At 59.1% G+C, this 24,891-nt stretch overlaps 1 protein-coding gene across 9 annotated transcripts in view; it reads left to right on the top strand.

Moving 5' to 3' along the window:
• TNS1 (tensin 1) overlaps window positions 1–24,891 on the top strand; it is a 191,253-nt gene that overhangs the window by 135,531 nt on the left and 30,831 nt on the right. For 8 of the 9 annotated variants that reach the window (XM_062191499.1, XM_062191480.1, XM_062191489.1 and 5 more), the window contains 3 exons: window positions 11,675–13,231; window positions 23,229–23,425; window positions 24,377–24,452. In XM_062191499.1, the coding sequence (XP_062047483.1) occupies window positions 11,675–13,231; window positions 23,229–23,425; window positions 24,377–24,452 (1,830 nt within the window). The remainder of the gene's footprint in view (window positions 1–11,674; window positions 13,232–23,228; window positions 23,426–24,376; window positions 24,453–24,891) is intronic. The other variant, XM_062191517.1, reaches the window with a different exon arrangement.

Genomic DNA, 24,891 nt, shown 5'->3' with positions numbered 1-24,891 from the left:
GCCGGCCCTGCCTGAGACCGGAAGTGTTTCGAGTTTTGGATTTCTCGGGTTCTGGAATAGTTACAGGGATGGTTGGATTTCTCGGGGTTCTGGAATAGTTACAGGGATGGTTGGATTTCTCGGGGTTCTGGAATAGTTACAGGGATGGTTGGATTTCTCGGGGTTCTGGAATAGTTACAGGGATGGTTTGAGGTGTCTTGGGGGTGAGACCCAAGTCTAAATGTGAAATTCACTCTTGTTTTGTATACACATATACACACAGCCTGCCGGTAACCTGATACAGTGTTGTGAGTGTGCCTGTGTTTTGACTGCAGCCCATCACTTGAGGTCAAGCATGGACTCTTCCCCTGTGGCATCATGTTGGCACTCAAAAAACTTAAAAACTTTGGATTTGAGAGCATTTGGAGTTCAGCCTGTATCAATGTACCCATTTTATAGATGAGAAAATTGAAGTTCAGAAAAATTAAGTAATTGATTTGGGGTTATGCTAAGCCGGGAGTGGTTGTGTCTGATTCAGACTGGTGTCTCCTTAACCCCTAGGCCTGTGTTCCTCACCAGCGTGTTCCTGGCAGATGCTGTAGTGGCATGAGTCGTCAGGGCTGGGTACCAAGGTCCATCTCTGGCTGTGTTGTCAGAAGTGTGGTTTCCAGAAAGTGGAAGGTGGTTGGTTGGCTTGTTGTGCTTCTCACGGGTCAGAGCGCCCCCCAGGCTGCTTCTGGGACCCTGGGTCCTGAGCGACACAGCAGTACTGGCAGCAGGTGCTCAGTGGGTGAAGGGAAGCGAGGGCAGGGCTGACAGGCTCAGGGACCTGGGGAGACAGGGAAGACCCGCTGCCCACAGCCGTTCCTGGCCACCCCAATGGGCTCCGTAAAGCTAGCTAATGGAAAAGAACTTACATAGGGCTAAAATCCGCCTGTTGGGGTAGGGAACCTTTTTTTCTGCCAAGGGCCATTTGGGTATTTACAGCATCATTCACAGGCCATACAAAATCACCAACTTAGAAATGAGCCTGCTACCGATGTGTCGGGTTTCGAGTTCTGCCTGCGGTTGCCTTGGCAGGAGCAGGCCAGGTGATTTCGTGGGCCTTGGATGACCCACGGCCTGGCTGGACATTCCCCCGTCCTGTGCAGGCACAGAAAGATGAAACAGGCTTTTGGGAGGAAATAGAGCAAGGTCCTCGCGACTGGACTGGAAATGTTTGGGTACAGCTGGGACCAGCTTTGGCCCTCTTGCACTCTCAGCTGGGGAGCGTTTAGAATTCAGATTCCCAGGCTCCCCACCTCCCACCCCCCACTCCCCAGGACAATTTTTGCTTCTGGCCCTGTAGGTCTGGGGTAGGACCAGGGGAGTCTTATACAGCTCATGCAGTCCCTGGATGGTGGCAGAGTGACATTGGATTGGAGCCGCTGTGTACTGTTTCTTAGGAGAATCCAAAGGGCATACTTTGCACACCAAGTCTTTGATATCACGAATATTGGTGTGCGCCATGGCTTCCCCAGCTGGGAGCCTGAGGCATGGAAGTCCCCCTCTCTTTCCCATTTTTGGTGATTTCTCTGAAGACTGTAGCCCTATTAGCGTGGGGCAGCCGTCAGCGTCCGGGGCCGTGGGCACCCCTTTTGTTCTTCCTCTTGTTTTCCTCCTTTGCTCTCAAAAGGAAGCAGCCAGCAAGTGGTGCTGGCCGTGGGGCGGGGCTGAAGAATGAGATGTCTGGTTTCCAGGGGCTCAGGTGCAGAAGCTGAGAAACAGGCGGCCTGCACCTCTGTCTCCCCAGCCTGTACTACTGGGCCGGCTGCCAAGGCCTGGGCAGGGGGCTGAGCGTGGGCGTGCTGCAGCCTGGGCAAGCTATTTCCGTAGAAGCACCTTGGGGTCACCTACTGGGCCCCTCTGCAAGGAGATACAAGGTCACTGGGGTTTGTCACCAGGCCACCTCCTGTCAACTCTAAGATTTGGGTTGGGAGATGCAATTGAAGTGCAATTAAGTCACAAACCGCATGCCGGTGAGTGGGGACATGGTGTCTTTCTGTCCATTGGGGCACACTGGGAGCAGCCTGGGAACGTGAGGGCAGCTGCCTGGTTGGGGCGGCGTGGTCTGCCTCAGACCTGGGTGGCCGGTGGAGGCCGTCCGGAGCCTCGGAAAAGTCATTCTCTTGGCCATTCATGATTTCCACAGATGAGAGCAAGTCGGATGCCAGGAGCAGTCAACTGGAGGCCTCTCAGGTGGCCTGGGCCAGACCCCCACTGGCTTTCTTGAAGCCAGGCCTCAAAAAGTGCCGAGGCTGGTGGGCCGGAAGCCAAAGCTTTGCCCTGAGAACTCCTCTTGCCTCTCCCCTTCCTGCAAGAGGCCTGCCCCAGTGGCATCCCAGCCTCTCTCTCCGGGTCCTGTGCCGGCCCCTGGACGTCCATGGGCTCATGGGTTTTGCTTTGTTTTCCTTTTCCCTTTTCCCAGCCAAGGAAGTGTCCTGGCTGCCAGACTCTGCCCCGTGTGTGTGTGTGTGTGTGTGTGAAATGGGGAAAGGGAAGAAAAGTTTTCCACCTTCGTGTTCAGCAGCTGGAAAATTGTTGTCATCTGCTCTGCCTTCCATTTGCTGAGAATGGAAAAAAAATGTGGAAAAATTGCGGAACTAAAGCGCAACACCCTCACAGGAGCCCCCTCCTGGCCCACGCCGGCCCCCGTGTCGCTGCTTGGCGGGGCTCAGTCCCATTTGGCTCCCCGCTGGTCCTCTGGCCATTGGGCTGCCATGAGTTTGGGACTGGGGCTGTGCCGGGTGGTGCCGGGCCACCCTGGGGCTGGACGGGGCTGGGCTGGGCTGGGCTGGGTTGTCCCTGAGCGAGGCAGCTGACCTGGGGCTGGGGCTGGGCCCGGTGCTTCTCCCCACTGCTGGCTGGAGGGCTCGGAAAGCCGCTGTGATGTCATCCGAGCAGCGCATAGCTGCAGGATGATAAGTGAAGCCCTCGGGACCCAGCTGGCTGAAATTACAGACAGACTTTTATCCCAGTGGCTTCCTACAAGCCAGGGGGAGGCAGTGCGAGCCGGAGAGAGGGAGAGAACAGGAGCGGAGGGAGGAGAGAGAGAGAGAGAGAGAGAGAGAGAGAGAGAGAGAGAGAGAGAGAAAGAGTGTGTGTGCACGCCGGCGCGCACAGGGTGGGCAGGCAGGCAGCACTGGCTCCTCCCACCCCTGACAGTCCGAGGGAGTCTGAGCGGGACACAGCCAGTGCTCGGAGCTGCAGCCATGGAGGAATTATTTGAAACTTGAAGCACACGGAGCAAATCAGAGCCGTTTCCCCCTCCTCGTCCTCCCTCTCCGTCCGGAGCGTAAGTGTCTGTAAGCTGTCTCACCTGCGTGTGTCCTTGCCGTGGCTCTGTGCTGGGTGGGGGTGAGGCAGGGGCGCCTGTGCGCCCTGGCAGCCGAGAAGGGCGTGTGCCGAGCGGGGTGGGACGGCTGTGTTGCCGTTGGATGTGAGTGTGGCAGAGCTCGCCCGTCCCCTCCTGGAGCACTCCCTGGGACGTGTGTGAACTGCAGATTGCTGCCTTGGTAGGGGGCCGTGGTTCGTGGGCTCTTGTGTGCGTGGGCTGGGAGTGGGGCGGGCAGCAGCGTGGGCAGCCTCAGGGAGGCCCATTTCTGCAGCTGGAGCTTTGGGGGCCCCAGCGCTGACAGCTCCCTGTCAGCCTCATTCACCGCTGGCTCCCGACCTACATTGGCAATGTTCTTGGCAGCCCTCTCCGGGTGCCCAGGCAGGCGCCCTGGCCTGGCAGAGAAGGACTTGGGCTTGTTGTGGCTTGGGAGCTATTTTTACTGTCCAAGTGTGCCCGGGATATCTGGTGCCCGGATAGGCGCGGGCGGGGAGTGGGAGTGCCAGGCTCGGGGGCAGAGCACCGTGCTGGGGAGCCGCAGGCCAGGCTGGGGTCAGCCCTGAGAGTCCGCATTTGTCCTGCAGGCGTGGGCTGGTGAGTGCCGGGCAGGTCACTCACCCTCAGGCCCCGGTCCCTCGGGTCTGAAATACAGACCACAGTCAGGTTCTCAGCCCTGCTCCCTTTCTTTGGAGGGCATGGCATGAATTCAAGGAGGACGGTGTCTGGGAAAAACACCGCGGGTGCCTGCTAAGGAGGCCCTGGGGACATATCCATCATCGTCACTTGACCGGAGCCCCCACATCATCTCTCCTGAAGTTCTTGGTGTGCAGCCGTAGCTGGGGACACTGTCTTTTCCGGCCGCTGCAGCCATCTTCACCTTGAAGCTCTGCACTTGGGGCCAGGAGGCCGTTTTGCTCGTCCTTGTGGGTAACCTTGGGTGGTCCCCTGAGCCTGCCGAGCTTCCCTGTGAGCCTGTAAAATGAGGGGTAGGGAGGGGATCCCCTAAGACCCTCAGCTCTAAAAGCCCCCAGCCTTTTCAAAAGTCCTCTTGGCTCAGTGCACCTGCTGGTTCCTGGAAAATGTCAGACTGCTGCCCTGGGAAGCCAGGGGCAGGGGTGGCCAGTATGAGGGGTTCCATCTGGGGTCTCCAAACCATTTATGGAAAATGCTATCCTGAGAAAATTGGGTGTAGATTTCAAAATTTCTTGCATCAGAATAAGCTTGTGTTTTCATTTCACTTTTCCACAAACTTTTCGAAGACCCACTGCATTTTGCATTTCACCTTGAGGCTGACTTTGTCCATCTGAAACTCAGAAGCGGGGCCTCATGCCTTGTTCTCTCCTTCCTGGCATGAGTGGAAGGGGGGAGGTGGCAGGGATAAGTCTCCTGGGTCCACAGAGGCAGGTTTATGGGCACCATGGGCTAGGTCATTTGTGTAGCAGATAGAGCCACCTGGGAGATGCCCGACGGAAGCCCTGAGGAGGGTCTTGCTCTCTTCTTGGAAGCACAGAGTCTCTGCTGATGCATGCTATTTGGAGGGGAGGGGGAGGACAGGTGTCCGCTTTGCCACACCTGTACTCGTTTGCCCCTGCACACAGGGTCCTGAGTTCCTGTGCTTGTCCCTGCCGCCTCCGTGGGCACACCCCACGTGCACTCAGTCCCCAGGCTGCACCTGGCTGCAGCCTGCCTGGCTGCTCAGAGGCCGGGTCTCCTCTGTGGGGACTTCCATTGCAGGCTCGGGAGCTTCTCTTCATCCCCTGGCTTTGCTGATCTTCAGAGACCCCCAAGGAAGCAGTTCCCTTCTAGAAAGTTCCAGAGCTCTCAGCAGGCTGTGGGATGGAGGTCGGCACGGGTAGGGACCAGGACTGCCCCTGGAGGTCTGTGCCACCAGTGCCAGGAGACACCAGGTCTGAGGGGCTGTGGGCTGGGGTTCTCTGTGCCCCTCGTGGGCCTCCTCCCCTTGTCACAGTCACCTTGGCAGGTGGTGGGGTGCTCTGGGCAGGGCTGTGTCTCAGCTCCTCCAGCTGGGAAGCTTCCATTCTTCAGCCCCTCCTCTTTCTCCAGGCTCCGGCCGGCATTCCTCATAGAAGTCCTGGGTGATGGAAAGGGGCCCCCCTAACTTGTTGATGAGTGTGTCTTAGCTGGGGATCCTCTCATGGTTTATGGCTGCAAGGTCTGTCTTTTCCCTTTCCTTTGGGAGAAGCTTGGGGTCCACCGAGAACCCCTGATTTTGACTGACAGCACCATATAAAGCTTTCTGGGCTACTGAAGCTAATGCAGGCAGTGTCTATGGAGCACCTAAGCTGTTCCAGGCACTGTACTGTAACGGGCCATCCTGTACAGCTGTTCAGGTTGCACACTGAGACTCCAAGAGGCATGATTTTCAACAGCCCACATTGCGAATGGCACCAAGCCCTTTCCTCCACGGACACTCAGCGGGGAAGACTGACACGGACACGAGTCGTGGCGGTCAGCGTCACCGTGAGTCGTGACCACGGGGCAGCAGGAACACGGTAGGGGGTTCCCAAGTCTGAAGCATGGCAGGGAAGGGGGTGGGTTAGGAAAGGCTTCCAGAGAAGCTCCAACTAAGTCTCAGGGAGGAGGACAAGCTTGCCATGGCAGGTTGGGGGTTCAGGTGCAGAGTGAGGAAGGGCATTTCAGGAGAGGGAGCAGCAGGTGCTGGGGCACAGGAGAACAGAGGAGAGGGTGTCGGGGTATCCAGGACACAGCAGTTCCGGCTTCAAAGGCTAGCAGGGGCCGGGTGACAAAAGCTCTGGCCTGGCCAGCACCGGGGTTGGGCTTTGCTTGTGGTTGATGAGAGCCGTGGGAAAACAGAAAGCAGGGAACGGAAAGGGGATGGGTGTGGAGAGCTCTGATGGGCCAGGCTAGCGCAGGTCCTTAGCTCCCGAAACGTGGGACTTAGCAAACCTGCACGCCAGCACTCAGCTCTGCACCAGGCAGGCTCGGAGGCTGAGCTCTGAGTGCTAAAGTGGTTGATGCAAGCTGACCTGGCCATTAAGACGGGGACCATCCTTCTGAGTGATAGGTGTGTCTGGCCATGGGGGTGGGTTATCAAGGTGCATTTCCCCCATGTCTCCCCTCCTGTAGCTTCCCTGGGGCTGAGCCTCATCCATGGCTCCCGCGTGTTTACCCTTAACCACCCAGCCCCAGCCTCTCTCCCTGTGAAACCCCACGCAGCCTGTGGCTACAGGGGTAACAGCTCCAGAACCCGCCCTCCTGGCTGTCTCTCGGCTCGCCTACTTCCTGCAGGCTATGACCTTGGGTTCCTCACTCTGACTTCTATGGGGTTCAGATTCCCTCCCGCTTGGTCCACAGTTGCTTTAAATCGCCTGTGTCCAGAGTGGGTGCAGTGGCTCTTCTTCTTGGCACTGCCTTGGTTGTCCTCTGGGTCGGCTGGTCCCCGCGGCTCCTGGGAGCGTGTTTCAGTGAGATGTTATTCCGTTACACGTGGACACGGAGGATGTCTTATTGTGGAGGGCCCATCCCGCAGACCTTCACGGCTCACTCACTGTCCAGACATCTGCTGGCTGGACTGGGAGGGGTCCCTGCTCCTTGACTCATGTCAGCCAAGGAGACGCCTTTTGTGCCATCCACCAGCCTGGCACCTTCCATCCTTTGCGGTGGGACCGTCCGTCCTGGCATCCATGTAATCTCAGTGTCCAGAGTGCTGGCGGCCAGGGTCTGGGGTTCTTGCCATGTTGTTTTTTTCTTTTCTTTCAAGATTTAGTCAGTTGAAAGAGCTACAGAGAGAATGAGAGATCCTCCATCCACTGGTTCACTCCCTAAATGACCACAATGGCCAGGGCTGAGCCAGACCAAAGCCAGGAGTCAGAAGCTTCCTCTGGGTCTTCCACATGGGTGCAGGAGCCCAAGGACTCGGGCCATCTTCTATGCTTTCCCAGGCACATTAGCATCAGAAGTAGATCAGAAGTAGAGCAGCTGAGACTCGAACCGGCGCCCATGTGGGATGCCGGCACTGCAGACAGCAGCTTAACCCGCTGAGCCGCAGTGCCAGCCCCTCTTGCCATGCCCTGTACCTGCTGGTAAAATGCTGATTCTTGGCCCCACCCTGGGCCTAGGGTGAAAATCTTTGGGGGCAGGGCCCTGGAATCTGCATTCCTAGTCCCCAGGGATGTGGATTTTTAATGAACATCAAGATTAGCAAACAACTGCCCTAAAACCACGTAACTGCAGCATCTCCTGGTTATTTCTTTTCCTTTTTGTTTTTTAAATATTTATTCATGTATTTGAAAGTCAGAGTTACAGAGAAAGAGGGAGGCCACAATGGCCAGGACTGGCCCAGGCTGGAGCCAGGAGCCACGAGCTTCATCAGGGTCTCCCATGTGGGTGCAAGGGCCCAAATACCTGGGCCACCTTCTGCTGCTTTCCCCAGGCCGTTGGCAGAGAGCTGGATTGGAAGTAGAGTAGCTGAGACACGAACCGGTGGCACGTATGGGATGCTGGCATCGCAGGCAGCGGCATTACACCACAGCACCAGCCTCCTGTTGTTCTTTTTCAAGGGTAGCCACTGGGTGTGTGTTGGCTTCCCTGCATCCTGCCTTTGGGGCACCAGAGGGAGCCTTGGGGAGTGGGTCCACATCCCAGGCGGTTGGGGGTGTTCCTGAGATCCCCCCAACAAAGCATGACTCGCTTACGGCGGGTACAGGCGCTGTGCAGTCATGGGGTGTGCAGCCAAGCTCGGCGTGGAGGTGGGGGCCAGGCCACCCCGCTGCTGTGGGAAGAGTGGGGAGACGTACCTGGGTGGCACCCTGCAGAGACTGCACTTTTTGGCTTCCCTGGAGAAATGGGCAGGACGTGACCCGTGACGTGGGCCTGGACAGGGGCCTGGGGCTGTCCACCTGGGCCTGAAACCAAGGTTTCACGGCAGTCTCTTCTTCTCCTCATTGTCCCCAGGACCCCCTCCAGGCAGCCCCCTCCCATTGGGTGGCCCAACTCCTTCTCATGTCTGGTGGCTTTACCTGACCTGGCCACTGTCTTGGCAGCTGCTGGTGGCCCCTTGGTTAGGTGTCTTAAGATGGGCTCCTCCCCCAGCCCCTCCAACCCTCTCCACCCTCCCCCACCTGCTCTCCTTCCTGCCCTTGCTCCGCCTGCCTCTCTCTTTCGCCCTTCCTGCCTTGATAGATTGAAACCCACATTATGTTCCGGGCTCTTGTGGTCCACGGAAATGGCTTATAATGTGGCTGTGGAGTTGGAGTGGGGGGAGGGTGGGGCAGGGGTGCCCGCCCTGCAGGCCGTGCCCGGTTGCTGGGCTCAGTGAGGCCCTCAGGGGGCCTGGCCAGGCCTGGGTGGGTGGCCTCTGGTTCTCCCAGTGAAGAAGAGCAGGGCCACTGTGAGGGTGCTGGATGGCCCCATGGCACGGGGTCAGGAGCAGGGGCCCCTCGGGTGGTAGCAAGAGCCACTGCCGTTTGGCTTAGGGAACCCAACAGTTTCTACCCCCTCCGTTTTCCCCCTAAGCCGCAGAGGCTTTGGCTGTCGTCACCTCTGGGATGGCTGACAGGCACAGGGAGCTTGCTACCAGAATGGATGAAGACTGAGGCCTGGCTGTCAGGTGCAGTCCTGAGTGGGAGTCCTGCCTCCTGCCTGGGGCCGCCTCCTGAGCTCTCCCTGAGTCCCCTTCTCGTGGAACTCCGGTGAGATACTGGAGTGAACCTGCGTGCTTCCCAGTGGGGTGGCGCCTGGTGGCTCTCCTGTCTGCATCTCAATGTGAGTGGGGCAGCAGGTGGACATGGCAGGGCAATCTTCCCACCCCACGTGGGTGTGGACTAGAAGATGCGGGGGATCAAGGGGCCCTCTGGTCCAGGAGAGACCTTGCAGACTGCACAGTGGGCCTGGGTCTGGCCTGTAGCTTCGCGGACCCGGAGGGGAGGGGAGCCAGCTTTTCAGTTCCTGTCCTCTGGTTTGTGGGCCTGGGTCCTTCAGAGACCCAGCCCCAGAGGTGTCTCAGCGGATGATGACAAGTGCTGTCTTTGGTACCTTCCCCTCCCGAAGCAGCCAGCGTAGCCTGTGGCCCAGGTCTTTGGAAAGCCATGGTATGAAGGACATAGCCCCATCCTGTGGCTTGGACCCCTATGGAGATGATGAAAGGTGGCCGGGCCTGGGCCTGCATCTCAGCAGCCGTGAGGGGCCCAGGCACGGGGGCAGGTGGGTTCAGAATGTGTCTCAGCCAGAGGCCTGTCCAGTCCTGACCAGCCCATGGCCTGTGACCCACTGCAGCCCTCCGGCCCCGGGCACTGAGGGCAGCTGCTGGCTGAGGTTCTGAAACCTGGGGCAGAGAATGGTTCTGGGGAATTCAGAGCATCGGCCCCTGGGGGTGCAGGGGACGCCGCTGTGCCCGCTCGAGGGTGACATCGCTTGGGCAGCCTGTGGGGTGTGTGTGTGGATCAGGATGTTCCTGTGTTGTGGTCATCTGATGGCTTGCTGTAGGCCACGGGCTTCTGTTGGAGTGTTTATTTTTAGAGGCTGCCACTTCTGGCCTAAGGGCTCAGCCTTGGGCATGGTTGCCCATTTATATTTTCTGAAATGTCTGTGGCTTTCAATCTCAGTATTTATTTTGAGGTATTCCTGTCTTTGATGTGCTTATTCTAGTCTCTGTGTGTGTGTGTGTGTGTGTGATGAGTTACATAAGAACAACTGCGTGGTCTTTGAAGGGAATTAGTTCTGATCTCAAATCCTGACCGCACCAGGGGCATGTGTTTGTAGATGGCACTTGCTGGCCTCTCAGCTTCAGTTTATCCACCTGTATAACAGGCACAGAACCGCCTGGCTCCCAGGCGTAGGCCTCCTGTGTGGCTGCCGCTGTGGAGGTCCCCATGCCTGCATTGCACTCCCGTTCTGGGTGTCGTATGGCACCTTGCGAGGGCATGTGTCTGGGCGTTTCTGATGTGGGGAACTTCCGATTGGCGTGTGAGCCTCGGCCGTCTTTGTGTCTGGCTGTGTGTGGCTGCTGGGGTCTGGGCTGGAGCTGCAGCAGCCTCGGGAGGGGATTTCTCCCCTTGCCAACCAGAGGCCTGGACTGGAGCGCGGGGCGGGGCGGGGCTTTTGGGTGTGCGTGCGTGCATGCGTGCGTGTGCGCGTGTGGTACTGGGGCTGGAGGCTGGGCTGCTGACTGTATGGGATGTGGAGTCACGGCGCTTCGCCAGGCGGGGCAAGTTCTTCATTCCTGAGTCAGCCCTTTGGCCCCCAGCCACCCAGTGCTCACTTTTTCCTCTCAGAGAAAGCCGAGCCCCCCGGGGGTCCCTGGAGGGCCTGCAGACAAACAACCCCCTCCTTGATGAGAACCTCTGCTCTTGTGCTGGCCCCACCTCCCGGGTCCTGAGCTCTGTCCCAGCGCCCCACCTGGTCTCCCTCATGCAGAGGGAAAGAGAGCCCCTCTGGCACAGGAGACTGCACTTGGGGTGCTGAGGGGATCTGGCCGCTCATCTGGAGGTCCTGCTCCCCTCTGGGGGTGTGGTATGGTGGGGCTCCCTGGTGCTGGGTAGGGGTCTATGAGGAGTGGGCAGTGCTAGGGGAGGAACTAGGAGAGACCTCTGGAAATGCGCTAGTGGGTGGGATGAATGGCATTGTTTGGATGTTTCTAGAAAATTCATGACGCTGAGCCAGAATGCAGCTGTAGAGGCTCAAGTCCTAGACCTGTCTTAAGTCTCCTTATCTGCACCCCTCACCTTGGCCGGAGGGGGGTCCCTTCCTGTGCTCCTGCTTCCCTATGCTCCGGGAAGCTCCGGGTCTCCACACTCACGCCTCCGTGGGCACTCAAGGCGACACCTACCTCTCCCGCCTCTCACCCGGGAGGGAAGTCCGGTAATGCCGTGGGTACCGTCACTTAAGAATGAATGTCACCGAGGAGGTCAGGGTTAGGGCTCCCAGCTGTTGACCTCTCCCTTGGTAGTGATCTCGGCACATGACGGTCATCAGCTCATCTCAACTTGAAGTTTGTGTTCCTTGAGTCCTGAGGGCTCAGCCTGATTCCATTATTAGCCCCATTGCACAGGTGAAAAAACTGAGACCCTGAGAGGAATGCACTCCTCTGTGGCCAGCACCCTAGGACACTGCTGGTCTTGGAACTGAGGCAGTTTGTCCCTAGGACCCTGTCCTTGCTCAGTCTCAGGCCCTGAAGCCTGGTGCTGGTGAGGGCTCTACCCCTGGGCCTGGGGGAGAGGTCCCACCCTAGGAGCAGGAAAAGAGGTGGTCATCAGTGGGGAGTGGGGGCCCCTCACTGAGTCTTGGCCTTGTGCTGACCTCTGCTGTCTGTGTCTCCCCCCCACCCCCGCCGTCTCCCTGCAGAGGTGGTGGGACACACGCAGGGGCCGCTGGATGGGAGCCTGTACGCCAAGGTGAAGAAAAAGGACTCCCTGCACGGCAGCACCGGGGCCATCAACGCCACACGTCCCGTCCTGTCGGCCACCCCCAACCACGTGGAGCACACGCTGTCCGTGAGCAGCGACTCCGGCAACTCCACAGCCTCCACCAAGACCGACAAGACCGATGAGCCCGGGCCCGCGCCCGGGGCCCCTGGCGCGCCCGCGACCCTGAGTCCCGAGGAGAAACGGGAGCTCGATCGTCTGCTCAGTGGCTTCGGCTTGGAGCGAGAGAAGCCAGGTGTCATGTACCACATCCAGCAGCTCCGGTCCCGCCCGGCTGGGGGTCCGGCCGCCCCCGCCGCTGGCCGCCACGTGGTCCCGGCCCAGGTCCATGTCAACGGTGGGGCGCTGGCCTCTGAGCGGGAGACGGACATCCTGGACGATGAGCTGCCCAACCAGGACGGGCACAGCGTGGGCAGCATGGGCACGCTCTCCTCCCTGGATGGGGTCACCAACACCAGTGAGGGGGGCTACCCGGAGGCCCTGACGCCCCTGACCAACGGCCTGGACAAGCCCTACCCTGGGGAACCCGTGGTCAATGGCGGAGGCTACCCCTATGAGTCTACCAGTCGGGTGGCGCCTGCCCCTGCTGGTCATGTGGCCCCCGTGCGGCCCTCCTACTCCGCACAGGAGGGGTTCGCCGGCTTCCAGCGGGACGGCCCCCACCCGGCCTGGTCACAGCCGGTGACCACGTCCCACTACGGCCACGACCCCAGCAGTGTGTTCCGCTCTCAGTCCTTTCCGGAAAACGAGCCCCAGCTTCCCCCAGCTCCAGCCCGTGGGGGCAGCAGCCGGGAGGCCGTGCAGAGGGGTCTGAATTCATGGCAGCAGCAGCAGCAGCAGCAGCAGCAGCAGCAGCCTCGCCCACCTCCTCGCCAGCAGGACGGCCTCGTGGCCAGCAGGCCCAGCCCCCAGCCGCCAGCGGAGACCTCCGCCCCCAGCATCCCTGAGTTCCCGAGGGCGGCTTCCCAGCGGGAGATCGAGCAGTCCATCGAAGCACTCAACATGCTCATGCTGGACCTCGAGCCGGCCTCTGCCGCCGCCCCCCTGCACAAGTCCCAGAGCGTCCCGGGGGCCTGGCCAGGGGCGTCTCCACTCTCCTCCCGCCAGTCCCACCCGCTCACCCAGTCCAGGTCTGGCTACATCCCGAGTGGGCGTTCCCTCGGAAGCCCCGAGCCTCTCGCCCAGGCCTCGCTGGAGCCTCTGCCCCCTGGAAGGTCTCACTCCCCTTATGATTATCAGCCGTATGTGGCCGGACCTGGCCAGGGTTTCCGTCCAAAGAGTCCAGCCTCCTCCTCCTCCTCCTCTGCCTTCCTTCCAAACGCCGGTGGCGTCTCCAGGCCTCAGCAGCCCCCGGTCTCTCTCCCTGGCCTCACTGGTCAGGCTCAGCTCCCGCCAAAGGAAGCCCCTGCAGACCCCTCGCGAACGCCAGAGGAGGAGCCGCTGAACCTGGGCGGGCTGGTGGCCCACCGGGTGGCAGGTAAGAGTCTCGGGCCAGCAGTCCCGGTCGCCCCTCCTGAGCCCCCTCCTCCCCTCCCTTCTTGGTCTTGGTTGGTCTTTCTGGGGAGAAACACAAACTCAGCAGGGACCCCCACGGCAGGCGCTGCCTTGGCTTGGGGAAGGGGCTCTCCGAAGCATGCACCCTGGCCACCCCTTCCTGCTTTCACTGTGTGGTGGGCATCAAGGCCGGCACTGAGATTCTGATACTGGTGTCTGTCAGGCCCTGCCTTAAGGCGTGTACTGTCTAGTGCTGGGGACAGGTCCACAGACAGATAAGTCTAACAGGTTGTGGGAAAGCATAGCATACCACCTAGGGCAGTCAGGGTAGGCTTCCTGGAGGTGGTGAAGCGCTCAGCCCAGCAGAGTGTGGGCCCATCTTTCTGCTGCGAGGAGAGGCAGTGGACCCATCAGGGGAGCGGAGGCGGCCTGACCAGGTCCGAGCTGGGGCCGACAGCTGTGGCGCTCCCTCCCTTCCTGCCCTGTGCCTCAGTCATGCCGGGTGTGCAAGGCTGTGTGTGCAGTTTGTTGTGGAGAAGCCAGGGCGGGGTGGCAGGGGAAAGACTGTGCAACCAGGAGGGCCCTGTGCCCAGCCCCTCTGCTGACGGGGTGCTGAGAGCTCCACGGGGGAACAGAGGGAGCCTGGACAGCTGGCTGTGCCCTCCGCCCTTTTCCTAAATATAAGAGAAGCTGAGTCACCGTGCCAGCTGCAGGCAGGGAGGGGCCGTGGGCTTGGGGAAGCAGCTCGGGGCAGGCCAGCTGGGTGTGGGGCATGGGTGCCCTGCTGCTGGACTCCAGAGCGGGCCCAGCCTGCCCTTCCACCATTGCTGGCTTGCAGGTGGCAGTAGGAATGTTTGCACCAGGGCAATCGGCAGTCACTGCTGTGCTTCCTCCAACACTGACCACGGCAGGGGGGAGAGGGAAGCAGACTGGGGGGTGGAGAGTGGAGGTGGGGGCCGAGCTGAGGACACTCACTGGTTGCTGCAGCAGCACAGCCCATCTCCCTCTAGGTTTTGTCCAGGGGAGGGGCTGCAGCTACCTGAATTCCTGGGAATCTAACTCTCCTCCCAGTGTTTTACCAAGTGGGGACAGAGGACCAGAGGACAATGATGCTGTAGCCTGGCAAGGGGCAGGGTTCAGGGAATCCTCTTGTCTGCAAGGAGCAGAGGAAATCCCTCGCCCCATGGGACCCCTTCCATGTAGCTCTGTGGAGCTGGTGCAGGAGGAAGCCACAGCCCCATGGTCCCGGGGGGCTGCCCGCTTTGTAGTGGATCTCCCCTCAGTCTTTTCTTAGCTACCAGCCGCTGAGGTCTTGATCATCAGCGTCCATCTCCTGTAGCTTCCCAGGAAGGGGCGGGTATTGTGGGCGTAGTATCCCCGTTCCCTTACTCTGTTAACATCTCATCCTGCAGTCAGGAGAAGGAGATCTTGCGCGCGGGGTTGGGGTGGGCAGTACGATTTGGTTCCCACTGCTGTGAGCTCGCCCTCAGAGTCCACGCACGTTGTGAGCAGACTGTGATATTAGCAGGTCTTGCTTGCACAGCGCCCTCTAGGTCCTTGTATAGACACACACGGGCGGGAGCAGTAGGTAGATCAGCTTGGGAGCCAGGAAGGCTGACTTCTAGCTCCACCTCTTTCTGCTCCTCCTACTTTCTGCCTCGGGAAGCTGCTGGAAGACGAGCTGTTGAGATGAGTAACTCGGGAGGCCCAGATCTGCAGGGCCGTCTCCTGACGTTCCTCCTTTGTGTGTGCCTTTTGCTCCTTGTCTAATCTCTGTCCCTCAGTCCCATGTCCCTGGTTCATTCCACTTGCACGCAACCACCCTTCATGTCTCATTTGATTAAACTTCAGAGAAGGTAGGGAGGGGCAGTTTTCTTAACTTGATGAAGGGTAGGCACCAGAAACCTCTAGCAGATGTCACCCTTTCTTGTGCAGGGACAAAATAAGGACGCCTGTTATCACCACTATCACGTAGCATTGAGTTGGAAGTCCTCGCCAGTGTAATAAGACAAGAAAAGGAAATAGGAGTCAGCCGCACAGTCCAAACGAGTTATCTCATGTTCCTGATTCTGTGGCTGCGCTGATCTTGGCTGACTTCAGAGCTAGAGACCTCAGTGCGTGTTGGAAATCAGATATGGATCTTATCCTTAAGGAGTCTAAAGTTCAGTAGGGGGGAAAGAATGAGAACTTTACAGTGAAGTCATTTGTAATCTGACAGGCTTGGAGAGAGTTCTGGGTGAGAAGTGGGTTGGTTGCCATCAGCTGGAGAGGCGGGGCAGGCTGGAGTGTGCTTGGAAGCCCAGCCTTGGAGGTTGGTTGGGTGAAGAGCAGTGAGTGGATTAAGGATGTCATGGAGACGTGAGAGGGAGACTCAGAAAAGGCAGCATGGGATCAGTCTCTGCACCGTCTTAGATACCGAGGACAGAGCCCGAGTTCTAGCCTGGGAGCTGTGTGTTTTGGTCAGGGCAATGTGCCCTGCCCAGAGCTGCAGCTTAGGTGGGTCTGAGCTGGAAGGTTGCAAGACAGGAGAAGCATTGGGCTGGGAGATGCTAGGAGCTTGATGGGTAGCCTTGCTGAGGGGGACCAAATTCAGGGGCTGTCCGTGGGAGTGAAGAAGAAGAAATGGGAGTAGAACCAATGCACTGAGAAATTACAGGGCTGTAGTAGGTGAAGGAGAGGGAGACCTTGAATGTGCTCTGGGGCTGGTTCCACGGATAGGAGCAAGGCAGTGGTTTCTCGGGAGCGCCCCGTGTGGTGGAAGACGGAGCGCAGTGTTGGCTAAGTTGCACCTGACATTGCAGCGCAGCTCCAGCTGGAGAGAGGTGTGCAAGGCAGGCGAACCCCTGGACTGGAACTGAAGGAGTGAGACACACTGCAGTGGGCGGTCATTGGCAGAGGTGAAGGTGAAAGCTGTGGGCATGGAGGAGATGAGAACATAGGATGGAGTGACCACGAGTGGAAGTGGAGCCTGAGAGTGAGGGCACTGGGAGTGAGTGGTCAGGGTGGTGACTGTGCCATCACAGAGGCCAGCACAGTCCAGGGTCCTGGGAGGTGAGCAGTGTCAGGGTGGTGACCATGCCATCACAGAGGCCAGCACAGTCCAGGATCCAGGGAGGTGAGCAGTGTCAGGGTGGTGACCGTGCCATCCATCACAGAGGCCAGCACAGTCCAGGATCCAGGGAGGTGAGCAGTGTCAGGGTGGTGACCATACCATCCATCACAGAGGCCAGCACAGTCCAGGATCCAGGGAGGTGAGCAGTGTCAGGGTGGTGACCGTGCCATCCATCACAGAGGCCAGCACAGTCCAGGATCCAGGGAGGTGAGCAGTGTCAGGGTGGTGACCATACCATCCATCACAGAGGCCAGCACAGTCCAGGATCCAGGGAGGTGAGCAGTGTCAGGGTGGTGACCATACCATCCATCACAGAGGCCAGCACAGTCCAGGATCCAGGGAGGTGAGCAGTATCAGGGTGGTGACCATACCATCCATCACAGAGGCCAGCACAGTCCAGGATCCTGGGAGGTGAGCAATGTCAGGGTGGTGACCATACCATCCATCACAGAGGCCAGCACAGTCTGGGGTCCTTGGAGGTGTCCAGGGTCCTGGCAGTGAGTGGGGTCGGGGGGGAGAGATAGTGAGTTGGGGACTGAGAGGGTCACTGGGCTGGCTGGCAAGGTGGCCCCGTGGTCTTCAGAGGCGCGATTTCAGTAGTGTGCTGGTGACACGAACTGGATGGGGAGGGGCTGAGGGCAGGTGAGAAGCAGTGAGGAGTCTGGTGGCTCTGGCCAGTGCTTCTGTGATAAAAGGACGGGCAGCTGAAGAGGGCAGGAAGAGGTCGGGAACTTTCTGTAAGGATCCGAGTCACCAGGGTGCTTTTAGGTACAGGAGAGGGAGAGGGAGAAGATTAATGGAAAGGGAGGAAGGAGAGAGAGAGAGAGAGAGAGAGATTGAAAGGACAGGGTCCCCCAGGAGGTTAGAGATCGACTTAGGGCCCAGGGGCACCAAGGAGGTGAGCTTCCTCTTCCTGAAGTAAGAATGAAGGATGATGGGTAAAGATGTGGGGAAATACTGGTGTCAAGCTTTGAGACTTTTTTTTTTTTTTTTTTTTTGCATTTCATTATAGAAATAGGAGGTGAGTTCAAGGCGAGTTCACTCATTCATTCAACACGCACTTCCTATCTGGGCTACTCGCTAGTGTGAGCTCTGGGAGAATGGTGGTAAAACCGGTGAAAATTCTTGCCCTCCTGGCAGAGATGGACACTACATCAGTAAGCACGTGCCTGTGCAGTGTGTCAGGTGGGCAATGAGGGCCGAAGAGGACAGGCTGTGAAGTGTGGGGGGAGGGGATGGCTTCACTGAGTGGAGAGGGAATGCATCATCGGAAGCAGCCAATGCAAGGGTCCTGGGGCAGGGGTGTGTCTGGTCTGGCTAGAGCAGAGTGTGTGAGGGGAGTATAGTGGGGCACGGAGTCAGCAATGGGTGCCAGCTTGCAGTAGGTTCTGTAGGTGGTCCTAAGAACTTTGGCTGTTTTTTTGTGTGGTGCGAGGAGCCTTAAGAAAGATTTAGGGTGATGAGTGACATCATCTGATTTGTTTTAAAAGGATCCGAGCAGCCAGGGTGGGAGGAGGGAGACCGGGGAGGAGGCCACTGTTAGCGGTCAGGTGGCAGCCACGGAGATGGGAGCAGTGCTCAGAGTGCGCTTAGAAATTTGGGAGGTGGAACCAACCAGACATGAAGGTGAGAGCAGGAGAGAAGCCCATGATGCCTTTCGGGTTTCCAGCCACCTTGGGATGCTTAAGGATCTGGGAAGAGGAGGCTTCAAGGGAGCCATGAAGTGTGATTGTGGACGGGTTGGGTTTGAGATGGCCATGCAACAGTGGAGATAGCTGGATACGTGCACTGGGGGTCTCAGGAGAGAGGCTGGAGCTCAGACATGAGGGAGCTGTCAGCCCATGGAAGCCACATAAAGCTTGGCCCTGGGTGATGGCAGGTAGAGAGCAGGGCCGGTGAGGAGTCAGGACAGGGTGAGTGTTGGCCACGCCTGTGGCCCTTGGGGGTGAAGGCGGCGGGGGGAGGGGCATCAGTGAGAGTGAGGGGAAGGACGGCATGGCAGGTGCACCGAGTGCATCCACGCAGCTCCATTCTAAGGACTTTTCTGGTGGTGTCCAGTAGCTCTGGGCAGGGCAGCGAAGGGGAAGGGGAGCCCCAGTGAGAGGGTGGCCCAGGTGGCTGTGACCAAACAGCATAGGCCTGAGAGACGCTTGAGGGTCGGGGTGTGACTTTTGGGTTTGGACTGGCAGGGCCCCCACCGGATCAGATGAGGCAAGTGCCCTAGTGGAGGAGCAGGTGTGGGGTTCACAGGACTGCGGCCCCTGGGTCCCAGATCAGCACCATATTCCTCTTCTTGGTGCTTAGAGAAGAGGTGGCAGTGGACCCCTGCTCCCTGTCTGCCTGCCACTTGGAGAAGTGAGACCCTGGACCCACTCTCTCTTCCTGTCAGAGATCCTCCCATCTCCCTCCTGTGTGCGACCAGACCCCAGATCCGGAGCACCGACTAACCGTGATTTTTTTTCTTTGTTTTTGTTTTGTTTTGTCCTGTTGAATGCCTTGTGCCATGTGTCCTCCGTGTGTTCTGTGTCTGCCTATCCCCTGTGCCATTGGTGGGGTGCCGCCCCTCCCGCCTGCTGTCTCCTCCCTGCCGGCTCCCCTGGGGTGGGGGTGGGGGTGGGCAGCATACAATGCCAGGCTGCAGGGCATGGGGCAGAGTGGCAGCTTCCGGCCCCCTCCTCTCCACCGGCTCCGATCTGCCTCCCTCACTGGTGGGTTCCTCCCCCCTGACCCATCCTTCCTTGGGCCTCTCCGTAGCTCCCAGTTTCTCTTTCCTGCCACCCCCTTGCCTGCCCTGCCCGTCTCCTCTCTCCCCTTTTCTCCTTGCTGTTTCTTTCCCACCCTCCCTTCCCCTGCTTTTCTGACCGTCCCCTCCTCTCTCTGCACTCACACTGGCTGTCTCACTGCCTCCCCCTCCTCTTGCTCTCCTTTCTGCATGGACACAGGCCTGATGCTTCTAGCCTTGGCCTTGCCTGCTGGGAACAGGGTCTGGCACAACTTCCAGGGCCCCCCACGGAGAGGCAGGCCATAGCTATGAGGGTCTCAGTGAGGGCTCTGGGGAGTCCAGCCCTCTGGCCACTGACCAGGCCACCCAGCTGCAGAGCCAGGTCTCAACAGGAGCCTGGGCATGAGACAGACAGCGGCTCCCCCATCACCTGCTGCTGGTCTGGTTCCTGGGCGCACCCTGGGGACAGAGTGCCGCCTCCGGCCCTGTCCACATCTCATCTGAGCACCTGCGGCCGAGAGGCAGAAGCTCTGGTTTTGGTCCTGGCCCTGCCTGTAACTGCTTCCGTAACTCGAGCTAGTCTTAGCTCCTCGGAGCTCGATTTCCCAGTTTGTGGAATGAGAGGTGGCGGCCCTGCCTTGTGTGTCTGCCCGGTGCATTGGCCATCCCCAGACATGCTGGGCCCTTTAACTATGGTCATGTACTTGAGCCATGGATGGAGCAGTCCTCTGTTATCCATCCCTAGCCTCGTGGACATGTGAGCCTGTGGACTTTTTCGCCCTGGGGAAAGAATCACCCGTATCCTCCCCCTGCTTTTCTGAGCCTGGCGGCCAGGGGCAGGGTGAAGATGGTGCCATGGTCATGAGCGGCACTGGGAAAAAGGCTCAGGAGTGGTGGGAACTGTGGATTCCCGAAGGCGACTCCTAGAACCCAGGGACCACCTTCTCCCAGTCCATGGCTGGTGGGGAGATGGCTCTAGCAGACTGCCCCTCTCCTCCTCCTCTCTTGCCTCCTGCCCTGTCCTCGGCCCAGTGGTGGGGAGTGCAGTGGCCAGCCGGCCCTGGGGATTTGGGCAGGTTCTGGGGTAGTGGGCCTGCCCCGAGGGAGCTGGCATGGCTTGCCCTAGGGCTGCTGGTGTGGTTGCCGCCGTGTGGCTTTCTGGTGCCCTGGCCCAGCAGGTGGCCTTCCACCCGGATGCCCTCGCTGCCGGAGCCCCAGGCGTGCAGTTGGACACCCAGCCTGGCCACCTGGAGCTGAGGAACCCAGGCTTTTGGAAATCGGAAGGCTGGAAAGAAGAGCTGGGTCTGTGGGGGTGGAGGTGGCCAGTCTGGGGGTTTTGGGGAGGCCTGTGCTGCAGCCTGACCCCAGGAGCTTTGTTCATGTGACCTGGGGGTGGAGAGCAGCAGGGCTGTGCCAAAGAGTTTTGTGTGTTAGGGCTACAGCTCCCTGAATGGCAGGTGTGCATGTGTGCATGCATGTGTGTATGCGCACGCATGTGTACACGTGTGTGTGCGCCCTGAAAGGCCTCTTTCTTGCCATGGTCCCCCATTCCTTTTCAGTCTCCTCGCTCTGCCTGGATGGGAGGGCGGCCCAGAGCACCCTTGCCCACTTCCTGTCTGTCTCCATTGGCTTCCTCTGGCCACATGTGTCCTGCTGGGGAAGGCAGGGGCTCACTGTGGCCCCACTGAATACCCCAGCACTCGTCCCAGGGCCTGCTGCTGTTCCTGTGGGGTCCAGGCTGTGTATGTGTGTGTGTGTGTGTGTGTGAGAGGAGAGAGTATGCACCTGCCTCTGCCCGTGTGTGTGTGTGTGTGTGTGTGTAGGAGACACAGAGAGGAGACCTAGTCCGGGGTGGGAGGCAGGCCTGGTTCTATCATGGCTGGCATCTGGGACGAGAGAGAGGCTGTTCTCTGTCTGGCACTGGCTGGCTGCTTGTGTCCAGACATCCCCACTTGGCAGCGGAACAATGGGGCTCTCTTCTCTGCCCTCCGCTGTGCCCCTCTTCCCGCCTATGGAGAGACACAGAGAGCAGGAACATGGCTATCCAGGCACTTGGGGGCTGCTCTGGGCCTGCCAAGGGCGACAACAGTGGGACACTGTGTTAGAAGAATGTGAGTGGCCCTGACTGACCGCTGGTGCTGTGGGGTGTTCCACAGGGGAGGGGCTGGCCATGTGGGAGTGGAATGTGGGGGTCTTTCCTCTTTGGCAGAGGGAGGCTGTACCCTGCAGCCCCCTAGCTCTGTGGCAGTCACTCCCCTGCTTCTGGTCAGCACGCCACTGTGCACCTGTGTGCTGGGGATCGGGAGGCAGGCAGGTGACTGCTGTGGGCCCAGTCTCGTGTCCTCTACTGTGAGCGAGCCGTGCCTGTGGGCAGCCCTGACTCCTGGGCTGCTGTAGCTGCCTGGGGCCTCCTTGACACAGAGGCTGCTCTGAGCAGGTTGCAGGGGCCGACTCCAGGCTCCCAGGGAAGCAAACCCAGGTCTCCAGTGCAAATGGCAGACCCCCAACAGGGAGCATGCCAGCCCTTGAAAAGGCAACAGGATCTGCCAGCCAGAAGCTGCCGGGCTGGGCGAGCCCGGATCCGAGACCCGCCCTGCTGCATTTCTTTAACCTTGGGGCTAAACTCAATGCCAGACCTTGACAGCCTCTCCCCTGTGGACCTCCTTTGTCATGATATTCTTAGAAAATCAGTGGCTACGTCTGTTTCTTTCTGAGATTTTTGCAAAGAACAAAACCACAGTGGCTCTGCTCCAAGCTGCCCAGGAGGCCTGAGTGGTGCAGGGGAGCCAGGGGCTGCTGTGGGGTAGCAGGGGGTTGCCTTTCAAAGCCACAGCCTCCCTCCTCCCCTCTGCTATGGTGGCAAGCAGGGCCCTTGGTGGCTGAGGGCCTGGTGGCTGAAAGCAGAGCGGTTTGTGGGTGGCAATAAGGTGTGTGCCCACTTCACTTGGTTGTGCAGCGCTGTGCCAGGTGGGCCGCCGGGCATGTATAAGGCCGTGTCTCTGAGAGCCTGTGTGTGTGTCCACCCCTAGACTGGGCTGCGGGCAGCCTGTTGCTTGTGACAGGCACAGAGCCTTCGTGACGGGCACCATTTGTGGCAGCTGTGGACGGTGGAGGATGAGTCACTGGGCTGAGGGTGAATTTTACTTGGCTGCACTGGCACAAGTGGGGGACTGATGGTGTGTGTGTGTGGGTGTGTGCGTGCACACGCTCACGCGTGGGCAATGGGGTATGTGTTCAGGGGCACAGCCCCTTGTGGCCTGAGACCTTCGGTAAGTCCTGGTGGGAGTGAAGGCAGGAAAGTTGAAAGTCTTTCCCCTAGGAGATTGTTGGGGCTAGGAGACCAGCCTTGGGCTGGGTCTTGGCCCTGGGGACCCAGGAAATGTGTGCTTTCTGGAATTCTGGAAGGCAGCTCAGTGAGGCAATGGATTCCGTGCCCAGCCCAGCTGTGGGAAGAGGGAGTGGGCAGGAAGCAGGGTGAGGTTCACACCCCTGGCCTGTGGGAGGGGAAGTGGAGAAAAGCAGATGGAGCTCTTGACTCCTCTCTGCCTGCCCTTCAGTCGGGGTGGGGGGGTGGGGGGGCAGGGCAGGGCAGGACCCTTGGCCATCTTTGGTGGTAGTGGTGATGCAACAGGAGGGGTGGCAAAGGGTCCTGGGATGAGGCAGGCTGGCAAGAGGTCTCAGAAGTGCTCTGGGGGAAAGGCCCGGGAACCCTAGGGGAAGCCAGAGACCCCAGGGACCCCCACGACAAGGCTGAGTCATTTCTTTGTTTCTCCTTGGACACACCATTTGCAAGATGATGCAATTCAGCTCTTTCCAAAAGTTCTTCCCCGGGGCTTGGTGTTGCTGTTGGTTGATGCAGTTGCCTTGGAGACGCTCTCTCCCCTCCAGCTTCCCTCCCTTGTCTGGAAGCTCGGGCCTCTGCCTCTAAGGGCTGGAAGGAGCTGACATCTGTTTCTTGTGTCAGGCCTTTGTGCTCTGGGTCCCAGCCCTGCGTGCAGTAGGGATTCTTGTCCGGTCTGAGCAGAGGGAGCCCCGAGTGTGAGCAGAGTTGGGCCCAGGAGGGCAGGGGAGGAGGCGTTGAGAGCTGCTGCCTTCTCTGGGGGGCTCATGCTGATGGTTTCCCGCACGATCTGCCATTCCTCCCAGGCGTGCAGGCTCGGGAGAAGCAGCCTGCAGAACCCATTGCCCCGCTCCGGAGGCGGGCAGCCAGCGATGGACAGTACGAGAACCAGTCTCCGGAAGCCACATCCCCCCGGAGCCCTGGGGTGCGCTCCCCCGTCCAGTGTGTCTCCCCCGAGCTGGCTCTTACTATTGCTCTCAATCCTGGAGGGCGGCCCAAGGAGGTGAGTCCTGGAGCTGCAGCCTGGAGCCCCGGAGGGCAGTGGAGCCCTTCTTCTGTCTCCAGGAACTTGACCTTCAACTTGGCACTATCAATAACTACAGGAGTTCTTCCCTCCCTGCATCCCCACCCATGGTCTCTTTCCTGGGTGTGGAATTTGGACCCCTTCTCTTCCTTAAATAACTTTTATGACCCCTCCCCCGTTTCTTACATTAATACTGAAGTTGAAATTCCTTTCTTGATTCCTCAAGAGACTCCCTTAGTAGGATGGTGAGGATCCTAGGGATGCCGTAGATGGGCACGATCTCTAGACCCCAAACCAGGTCCTATGGACCAACAAAAGGGTTTTGAGCCCTTTCTGGATAAAGGGGATTTCTTAGGAGTTTTACTTTTCCTTCCAGAGTGCATTTCTGAGACATTTCAGTAATTGGAGGCAGAGGGTCCCTAACTTTGGCCTGCATGACAACCCCTGGGGAGTTTGTCAGACTTGTAGATTCCCACACCCAGTGCCTGTGACTCAGGAATCCTTGGGGTGACCCCCCAGGAATCTGCATTTATATGCTCACCCTCGGAGATTCTGCCACAGGTGGCCCAGAGGCCACCTGGAAGGAGGTATTGCATTGTCTTAAAGTCCAGGAATCTGGCCGCTGTGGCCAACTTTTCTCTCCTACCTTCTGGCAAGACCCAGTCTCTTCTCTTTGGCTCTGGTCTGAAATATTTACAAGGCAGGTGCTCCCAACCTCTGCCTGGACTTGACCACGGCCCTGCCACTAGCCACTCCTAACTCTCTGAGCTACAGGGAGTTGTTGGGGCTCTTCCTGTGGTCACTGCCCTGTGAGAGCAGCAGTGAGCTGTCGGCCAGGGGGAGGTTATCTCACTGTCCTCAGGCCCTGGGCATGGGAAGCAGAGACCCCTGCATCTCAGGCTCCCCCTGCTGCCCCCTGTTCTCCTGCAGCCCCACCTGCACAGCTACAAGGAGGCCTTCGAGGAGCTGGAGGCATCGTCCCCGACCAGCACACCGCCCAGCGGGGGTAAGAGCACCTGCTAAGCTTGGTTTCCCCCATCCTCTCTTGCCTCTCATCTCCACCCTGGCCCGTGTGAGTGCCCTAGATTTGGGGGTGGGCTGGAGAGGTTGGGAGCTTTCTCCTCTTCATGGGTCACTGACCTCCCCTTCCACCCCACTTCTCTTGCACTGCTCCTGGGTCAGGCTCACACATCTATGGGTCTTAGGATGCAGGCCAGCTGACAAGGGTTCCCATGGAGTTTTCCTGCTTGTTCAGACTGTTGATTTCTAACCCCAAAGATGCCCCATCTCTTGACCTTGACTTTGTTTAGGAGCCCCTTTCTTGTCTGCATCCAGGTACTCTCTTCCATTTCAGGTGTCCCATTTAGCTCCCACCAAGGAAAGAAAGGCCTGGGACCCTTAGGCTGGCAGAACCCCCCTGTCTTGCATCCTTGGCCTCCCAGGCA

This window comes from Lepus europaeus, chromosome 1, assembly GCF_033115175.1.
Source record: "Lepus europaeus isolate LE1 chromosome 1, mLepTim1.pri, whole genome shotgun sequence".
NCBI lineage: Eukaryota > Metazoa > Chordata > Mammalia > Lagomorpha > Leporidae > Lepus > Lepus europaeus.
Note: the sequence above shows the minus strand (reverse complement) of the source record. Positions and strands in the feature narration are given on the sequence as shown.